The sequence below is a fragment of the Papaver somniferum genome, chromosome 4 (assembly GCF_003573695.1).
Source record: "Papaver somniferum cultivar HN1 chromosome 4, ASM357369v1, whole genome shotgun sequence".
Lineage (NCBI taxonomy): Eukaryota > Viridiplantae > Streptophyta > Magnoliopsida > Ranunculales > Papaveraceae > Papaver > Papaver somniferum.
In genome coordinates this window covers 136,847,862-136,857,554 of record NC_039361.1, presented here as the reverse complement: position 1 = coordinate 136,857,554, position 9,693 = coordinate 136,847,862, and the positions used below count along the sequence as shown (strand labels likewise).

Sequence of the window (9,693 nt, the reverse complement as noted above, 5' to 3'; positions counted from 1 at the left end):
CTCCACCACAAGGTGGATGCGTAAACATACCACCAATGTGTCAAGACTAACATAGGAGGTAAGCAGAACCGGATTCCAGCCACTAGAAATCCTTTTGACCCGACGAAAGCTTACATGGCGGACGCGATCTTCTACGATGAACCAAAGGAAGCAGACGAAGTGCCTGAAGTACAGCTCATCCCGCTACCTAAATGGGGATAAGAAAAAGAACCGAAGCCAGCCAAGTCTGTGTTTAGCCCATCTAGGATGGTATTCCCCACGAAAAGAAAGAGGAAGCAAGAGGAGGAGCCCAGATTCCAACGCTTCTCTAAGCCGGAGGGGGGATACGTGTATCGATTATAGCAATTAACTAAAGGAGTGTCCACAGATGAACAAGACTGCGCAGAAGTATCAAGAAACGAAATGGAGACTCCCCCTGGAAACGCAAAGCAAAGTTTAGTCGAGCTACCCTATAGCGCGATTGATGACGTGGAGTTGCGAGATCAGCTCGCAAACGCAACCACTAGGACCACAGAAGAACGAACACCCGGAGACCTCACTATGGACGGGATAGAGGAAATTGACATAGGAACGGAATGAGACAGGCGCCTTATCATGATAAACAAGAGCTTAGACAAAGAAGAGAGGGAAGTGCTAATTGCTCTGCTAAGAGACTGCAAGGATGTCTTTGCTTTCGACTATTATGAGAGGCCAGGACTCGATAGCGAGCTCGTAGCTCACACCCTTGGGGTGTCACTTGAGTTCAAACCAGTAAAGCAAAGGAGTATGGAATTCCCCAGGGCCACAACCCTTGCAACAAGGAAGAGGTGGAGCGATTGTTGAAGGCAAAATTTATCAAACCTATCCAACACCCGACCTGGTTAGCCAATATTGTGCCTGTGACGAAGAAAAATGGAAAGATCAGTTGTTGTGTCGACCATAGAGACCTAAACCGAGCGTGCCCAATAGACGACTTCCCCTTGCCTAATATCGATATGACGCTAGACGCGACGGGAGGCAAGTGGCAATTATCCTTCATGGATGGCTTCAGTGGGTATAAACAGATAAAAATGGACCTGTTGTACATGAAGAAGACTGCGTTCCAAACCCCATATGGGAATTTCTACTACGTAGTGATGCCGTTTGGTCTAAAAAATGCGGGCGCCACTTACCAACGCGCTATGACCTCCATATTCGATGATTTGATGCATCAAACAGTGGAGGTATACGTCGATGACATCGTGGTCCAAACACAAGCGACCTAGGACCACGTCTCCACCTAAAGACGGCTTTCGAGAGGTGCAGAAAATTCAATCTTAAAATGAACCCCCTCAAGTGCTCCTTCGACGTGGAATCAAGAAAATTCTTAGGCTTTGTGGTAACCAACGAATGAATCCAGGTAGATCCGAGTAAGGTCGAGGCAATCATGACTATGGCGCCCCAGCAAACGCGAAGGAATTACAAGCCTTCATTGGGAGGATATCATACATACGACGCTTCGTACCAAGCTTAGCGCAACTAATGACCGTGTCCATCCCCTTACTAAAGAAAGGGGTGGCCTTCGTATGGGGTGAGATACAGTGCGCCGCATTCGAAAAATTGAATCAATGCCTTATCAGCCCTAAGGTTCTCAAGTCGCCGGTTAAAGGGGTCCCTCTCTAACTTTATACGTCGTTTACCAATTCAGCGATAGGCGCAGTCCTTGCACAAGACATGGGAGGGGATGAGCTATCACCTATTTATTACGTCATCCAGGTACTAAGAGATGCAGATTTGAGATATCCGCGTGTGGAACAGGCATGGTTATACTTTATCTACGTAACATAGAAGCTGCAACCCTACAAATGAGACCATCGTGGTAGCCGCGTCAAATCCCATAGCTTATCTGGCATCCAAACCTGTCCTAACCGTAAGGACTGCTCGATGGCTGCTACAATTGTCTGAATTTGAACTTAGATATCAACGAACAAAGGCAGTAAGAGGGAAAGCAATTTCCGACTTAATGGCTATGTTTCCAGGAGAAGGGGAAGATGAGGTGCACGGATGCCTTCCCGGAGAGGTGGCAGTCACGGATGCTGACAAACCTTGGACCATGTTCTTTGATGGGTCATCATATGGCACCGTCGGAGGAGCCGGAGTAGTGTTTGAATCCCCACAAGTCGAGTTACTCTCGTACTCGTTTAAACTGGATTTCCCATGCAGTAATAACGTCACAGAGTACGAAGCGTTAATCCTAGGACTCCGAATGGCAAAGGAACTTAACCTAGGGAGCGTGGAAGTCAAAAGCGATTCAAAACTCGTGATAAACCAAGTGAATGGCGATTTTTACATTAAAGAACCACACCTAGCACCTTACGGGGCAGAGGCTCAAAGGTTGATGAACCAAACAGCGTCAACACTGGACCATACTGGCAGAGGCGGGAATAAACACGTGGATGCCTTAAAAACCTTAGCAAGCAAAGTGAAATTAAACAGCGAAGAAGAGGGTACGGTCACAATACGGAGAAAAGAGCTACCCAACACATGGAAAGAAGATTTGGCATTCGAAGAAGCCGATTATTAGAGGCGAGTACATATTGAAGACCTCACCCGGATGGACGAAGATCGGGTAATGCCAACCCAAGCCTTGAAACAGTTTGTGATAATCCAAGGGGTGTTGTATTATAGGGCTGCCGGAGGATCACTAGCGAGATGTCTGAATAAAAGGGAGGCAGAGAAATTACTTCAGGAATTGCACACGAAAACTTGTGGACAAACCGATGTTGTTCACCTCTACCGAAAACTTCAGAGATTGGGAGTGTACTGGCCGAGCATGTCCGCACAAGCAGCAGCCCTCCAAGATAGTTGCGCCGACTGTCAGTATCCACCAAAACCCTCGGAAGTTTGTATAGCCGAGGGAGTAGATTGGAGAAAACCTTACATAGATTTCATCCAACACGGAAGTTCACCCGGTGAAAGGAAAGTGGCTCTGAAAATCCAGAAGAAATATGCACGTTTCTTCGTACATGACGGTATCTTCTACCGTAAAAGCTACAACGGGGCTATATTGCGATGCCTGTCGGACCAAGAAGAAGCAGAGGTAATGACGCGGTCACATGATGCCGAGCATCAGGGAATGCGGAAGCTGTTCCTCCATCTTTACGAAGGCGGATTTTACTGGCCGACCATGGAAAGCGACACCGCAAAACATGTCCGAAAATGCTTAAGTTACCAAACGCACGGAAATCTGATCCAAGCGCCACACATACAGCTACACAACATAGTGAAACCATGGTCGTTTCATAGCTGGGGACTTAATCTTATAGGCCCAATCAACCCGACGTCATCAAAGCGCCATAAATACATGATAATGTCCACCGAGTACGCATCGAAATGGGTAGAAGCAATACCTCTTAAAAACTACGCTGGAGCAAATGTAGTTGCATTCATCAAAGAACATATCATTTATAGTTTCGGTGCGCCCATGATAATTAGAGCAGATAATGCCAAGTCCTTTGTGAACAAGGATGTACTCGATCTGCTTTGCCAATATAATATAAGACTTCATACATCGACCCCTTACTACCCAAAAGGAAATGGGCAAGCTGACGCGACAAACAAGACGCTCATCCGAATCCTCAGCAGGACAGTGCATGATCACCATAGAGAGTGGCACGAACAGTTTCCATTGGCACTCTATGTATACAAAATATCGAAGCGTAGCTCCATCGAAGCATCACCCTATCCACTAGTCTACGGAGAAGACGCGACACTGCCGACAGAGATAGCGATTCTGTTGGCAAGAGTAGCTGTGGCCAGCATAACACGCCGGATGAGATAAGTCGTTTCACCCACCTAGATACAATAGAAGAACGAAGAGCACGAGCGGAACGGTTCGCAAAAGCTTACAGAAAGCACAACCAATTATTATAACCAGAGCGTGAAAGAGAGAACCTTCAAGGTATACGACTTGGTATTAAAAATCGCCCCTCACGTACAAAGAAATGCCAGAGCCGGTAAGTTTGCTGCAAACTGGGAAGTCCCGCTCAAAATAAGAAAAGTGGCAGAAAGCGGATACTATAAGCTTAGGCGCATGGATGGAACCAAGGTCAAAACACCCATCAATTGTAAATGGTTGAAAAAGTTTCACGTCTGAACCCCTCAATGTATAAACATATGCTTCAAGCAATAAAAGTAAGTTATCAAGAGTGGTATGAATCTACAAAAGGTCTCAGGTCAGCCAAAGGCGCCTGATTGACTGACAAATCTACAAAAGGTCTCAGGTTAGCCAAAGGCGCCTGACCGACTGACAAATCTACAAAAGGTCTCAGGTCAGCCAAAGGCGCCTGATTGACTGAAAAATCTACTAAAGGTCTCAGGTCAGCCGAAGGCGCCTGATTGACTGACAAATCTACAAAAGGTCTCAGGTCATCCAAAGATGCCTGATTGACTGACAAATCTACAAAAGGTCTCGGGTTAGATAAAGGCGCATGATCGACTGACAAATCTACAAAAGGTCTCAAGTCATGAAAGGCGCCTGATTGACTGACAAATCTACAAAAGGTCTCAGGTCATCCAAAGGCGCCTGATCGACTGACAAATCTACAAAAGGTCTCAGGTTAGCCAAAGGCGCCTGATCGATCGATAAATCCACAGAGTCTCAGATCAGCCAAAGGCGCCTGATTGACTGAAAAATCTCCAAAAGGTCTCAGGTTCGCGAGAGGCGCTCTATCGACTGACAAATCCAAGAAGAGGATTCTAAGGGTAATCCAGAAGAGGGGGAGAATAGGCGTGTTTAACTAACGCCCACCCCACCCGATACCCTCTAAATAAAAAGAGGGGGGGAGTAGGCGCGTTTCACAAAAGCCCACCCCACCCAACACCTTCTTAATCTAAGGGTAATCCAGAAGAGGGGGAGAATAGGCGTGTTTCACTAATGCCCACCCCACCCGATACCCTCTAAATAAAAAAATAGGAGGGAGTAAGCGCTTTTCACTAAAGCCCACCCCACCCAACACCTTCTCAATAAAAATAAAGGGAGAATAGGCGTGTTTGACTAACGACCACCCCACCCAACACCCATTCAATAAAAATAGGGGGGTGGGGGCGGAAGTGTGCGTGTTTCACTACCGCCCACCCTGCCCAACATCCTGTCCATAAAAAAGAGTGGGAATTAGGCACATTTTACCGACGCCCACCTCACCCGATACTTTCAATAAAAAAGAAGGGGTAGTAGGCGTGTTTCACTAACGCCCACCCGCCCAACACCCTTCCAATAAAAGGAGGGGGGAGTAGGTGTGGTTCACCGACGCCCACCCCACCCAACACCCTCTCAATAAAAGAGTGAGAAGTAGGCGTGTTTCACTAATGCCCACCCTGCCCAACACCCTTTCCATAAAAAGAGTGGTAAGTATGCGCGTTTCACTAACGCCCACCCCACCCGACACCCTTTCAATAAAATAGGGGGAGTAGGCGCGTTTCAATAACGCCCACCTCACCCAACACCCTTTCCATAAAAAGAGTTGCAAGTAGGCGCGCTTCACTAATGACCGCCCACCCCAACACCCTCTAAATAAATAAAAAGAGGGGAGAGTATGCGCGTTTTACTAGGGCATTAGCCCTTTTTTATCAGTAGTAACCCCCTCATAAAAGAGGGAGGTATTACGCATACCCTTCTCAAAAAAAGAGAGAGAGAAACGAGAGAGGGAGGGAGTAAGCGCATTCAATAAAGAGGGAAGAAGAAGAAAACAACACTTCAACTTAAAAAGAAAAAACTATTCATACTGATTCAGAATAAACATACAAGGGAACAGAGGAACCAAGCGTCAAAACAATAAAACAACAACCTTGCAGAGGGATACGCAACCTAATCAGCCATTAACGCCCGACAACGAGCAATATCCGCATCCAAAGCTTCCACCGTCAAACGTCCGTCATCACACTGGGTGATAGACAAATTTTTGTGTCCGATTTGTCTCTATTCTATATATTCTTTGGGATCATTTTTGTACTTATTATGATGTTTTATTTATTTGTAGGTATTTTTGGCTAATATACATTTTTGGAAAAAATTGGCTCGAAAAGTTGTCGGAAAGCACCCGGAGGACATTTGCTATTCAGACTCTCACTTTGGATAAGGGGTAACCTAGTTACTAAGGGGAATCCCATTTCCAGGCATCTGTTAATCGCACCCCTACTCTGGATAAGGGGCAACCATCTTCAACATTCAAAAACCAGAAAATTGGCGGGAAAATAGTGCAGTTAAAGAACAGTTTTGGTGATCGTGATTTGGAGGAGTTTGAGCTCGACTAAACCTCTGATTTTCATAGGATAGACTCCTTATGGGTCTAGGAATCTGATATGGGTGTTTAAATCGATTAGAATGGGCTCAAACGACGGATTTTTCTCACAACAAGAAAATATGAAAAGTCACGTGTGTGACCTGTTTTAGGAAATTTTAGAGTGATTAAAACGTTGTAAACCTTCCCAAAGATTTGTATCTATCTAAGGAAGAGTTTAGAATAAAAAGAAAAGCTCAGAAACGCGTAGAATCCTAAAACAAGAAATTGTCGCAACTTGGCCGTGAAGAGAAGGAAAGAGATTTTGGAAGATTTGGGAGAGATTTAATCGGTATTTTTGATATAAATAGATGTCTTGGGTCATATAGAAGGGGTGTCGAGAGTTTGGGAACCTAAGGAGAGCCAGAGAAGAAGAAATCAGAGCTTTACCAAACTCTGTTTCTGCTGTTGCTGCTGTTGAAGAAGAAGAACAGCTGATGAACATTGACCCTCGGTATACATTCGTAGAAAAGTTTCGTTGTTTAACAGCTGAAGACATTAAGCTGTTCAGGGCAGTCTTATTTCAGGGCAGTCTTAAATCAGCGACAAAGCAACAGTTTTTCTGTAACAGTTCCATTGTAACAGCTGTTTTGCAACACCAATACACTGTTGCAAACAGTCTGTGTTATTACTTTTCACTCTTTTAATCATCTTTTGAGCAACAAACACATATTTTGAGATCATGATTAATATGAGGAGCTAAACCCCATTGCTGAGGCGATAGAGAAAGCTATTTTCCAACAAAAAGTGGCATATTCTATTTTATCTTTTTATTTGCAATAATTATATGATTATTTGCCTTGAAATCTTATTGAATATGATTTTTATTTGAGTGATTGTGATCTATCTTGATGGAGTATGCTCAGTTTTAAGACTTTTGATGCTTCATACTTGGTATTTACAATTATTATTTTTGAAAATCTACTTGTTGCAATATTTTAGAATCAAATTAAACAAAGAAAATTGCATAAATATAAGTATTGGTTTAATCACTTTGAACTTGAAAAATAGTGGAATCTTAGCCTCAGTGTTTCTTTTAGTATTGATATCATCTTTGATTGAGTTTGCTATAATTTTTAGTGAGTTTTCTATTTTAATATTAGGATTTAAGTCTAATTAATATACTTCACAAGTCTGAGAATCGAACCACTTTTACCACTATCTACAAATCACATCAATTTTTGGCGCCGCCGACACAGACTTGTTTTTAGGGTTTTAGATTTATTATTTTTATTATTTTTGTCTTTTTTTATGTTTTTGGGTATTTATCTTGTGTCTACAGGTTCCGGATCATAAAGAAAATTGAGCCAAGGAGTTTGGTGATTTCATAAAGACTTGGAGCTAAAGATTAAAGCAAAAAGAACAGAAAAGAAGACAATTTTATTTTTATTTTATTTTTTAGACAATTTTAGTTTAGGGTTTGTTTATTTTATTAAAAAAAAAACTGTATTAGGGTTTATTATTTTTGTAATTTTTCTTTATTTTTTTTTGGACTTTTGGACTTTTGGACTTTGTGACATTATTTTTTTTATTACCCTATGGAAGGGTACTTTAAATATAAACTGTTTGCAGAGAAGGAGGACAATTACGATATTGTCTCTGCACCTTGGGTTCGTACACTAGACATCGGAGTCAGTGGCCCGAGTCCACTACAACCGATTCATCCCCCGTATTCTACGGGGGTAAGATTATAAACACTCGCGAATCCCCTGTCAGCGAGTTACTGGACTCCTTCGGACTGAATACGGACATTTATTTTTCTAGTAAAGGGCAAGGCCTGGCCATCCAAGATAAGGGTTAGGATTTCATCATCGTTCTCTTCTTGCCCGCTTTAGGAACACGTAACCTACGCGAACCTAAGCCTAAAATTTTGACTAGAATGAGACCGATAGGGTAACGAGCTTAACAGGAAAGTCATTCGAAAAATATTGGTTACTCTTTTAAGCATACTTCGAAGTTCGTGACGGTTTCTGTAAGTTGAATGCGTGACTGCGCCGCCTTGTAATACCGGTGATGCCTTGGGTATCAAAGCACCACCGAGCTTCCCTCTCCTCTATTCAACTTATGTTAACTCGGATTGATTCTAGAGGGGTTTGCTTAAATTGTAACGAATTCCCGTTCGAAGGATTAGAAGCTGGTCTAGAAACAATCTAAGTGGAGCCATCATGCTTTTTGTTTGCTAGAAATCAATAGGTTTGATTTGGTTGAGTCGGCCTTTATCTGTGTTTGCTTACCCTTCTAGTTTAGAAAATTCTATTGTATGCCTGAACGTAAAAGAGACGCACTAGGTAGATTTGTTAAAGAGAAACCTAGTAGTTCGAAGCGTCTCGATTACCTTAATTTAGAAAGTCCGGCTTTTGAAGAGTCTGTTTTTGAACGTTCTTTGACTGAGGAGAGAATCCTTGTTTCTCCGATAGCGCCAGAAATGGCAACTTTGAAATCTTTTTTGAATCCAACTAGGACTACCCGTCCTTCGTGTATTAAGTTAGCTGAAACGGAGGCACCCTATGAACTGAAACCTGGGACCTTACAGATGCTCCCAATCTTTTTAGGGAAAGAAAATGAAAACCCTTATTACCATGTTAGGGATTTTGAGGAAATTTGTAGTACCCTAAGAATTAGAGGCTTAGATGATGATGCTTTGAAACTTAGGTTATTCTCATTTTCCCTGAAAGATAAGGCAAGTCGTGGCTGTATAGTTTGGACTCCGAGTCGATTGAGACATATGAACAACTTACATTTGCCTTTTTCAATAAGTTTTTCCCTAGGCACAAAACATCGTCTATTAGGACACAAATATGCACATTTTCACAATAAGAGGGAGAATCTTTATATAGGTATTTGTAAAGGTTCAATGATTTATTATCCCAGTGTCCTCATCATGGTTTAGAAAAGGTTAGGCTAGTTCAGATCCTTTATGAGGGTTTAGATTATTCCACAACGACCATGGTTGAGTCTCTATGCACTGGTGGATTTGAAAACCAAACTGTTGATGCGGCGATGGAATTTTTTAATGAAATCGCCGAAAAAACCCAGCAATGGGAAAATAGTAGGGCACCCCAGAAAACAATTCTTTTAAGTAGAGGAAACGTTAATAGGGTAGAAGGAGGCTATGAATCAGATGCCAAAATTGCTGCTATAGCAAAAAGGTTAGAAGCCTTAGAAGTGGGCCAGACTAGTGGTAGAGTGGAGCCTTTTTGGGAAGGCCAGAATATTGAAGAGCAGGCCAATGCTCTTTATAATAACACTAGATTTGATAACCGTCAAAAGATTGACCCATATTCAGAAACCTATAATCCTGGTTGGAGAAACCATCCGAACCTTTCGTGGTCTAAGGGCCAAAGTCAAGGTCAGTTTAGTAATTCTAATGCTCCCCCAGGTTTTGGCTATACTAAGA

At 42.8% G+C, this 9,693-nt stretch overlaps 1 protein-coding gene and 1 pseudogene across 1 annotated transcript; one reads left to right on the top strand and one right to left on the bottom strand.

The window, feature by feature from the left end:
- Window positions 1-594: 594 nt before the first annotated feature.
- On the top strand, window positions 595-2,542 carry LOC113273176. The gene is made up of 2 exons (XM_026522936.1): window positions 595-806; window positions 1,936-2,542. The coding sequence occupies exons 1-2, from the start codon at window positions 595-597 to the stop codon at window positions 2,540-2,542; spliced, it is 819 nt and encodes a 272-aa protein (XP_026378721.1).
- Window positions 2,543-9,084: 6,542 nt separating this feature from the next.
- On the bottom strand, window positions 9,085-9,184 carry LOC113276826 (annotated as a pseudogene).
- Window positions 9,185-9,693: the final 509 nt, after the last annotated feature.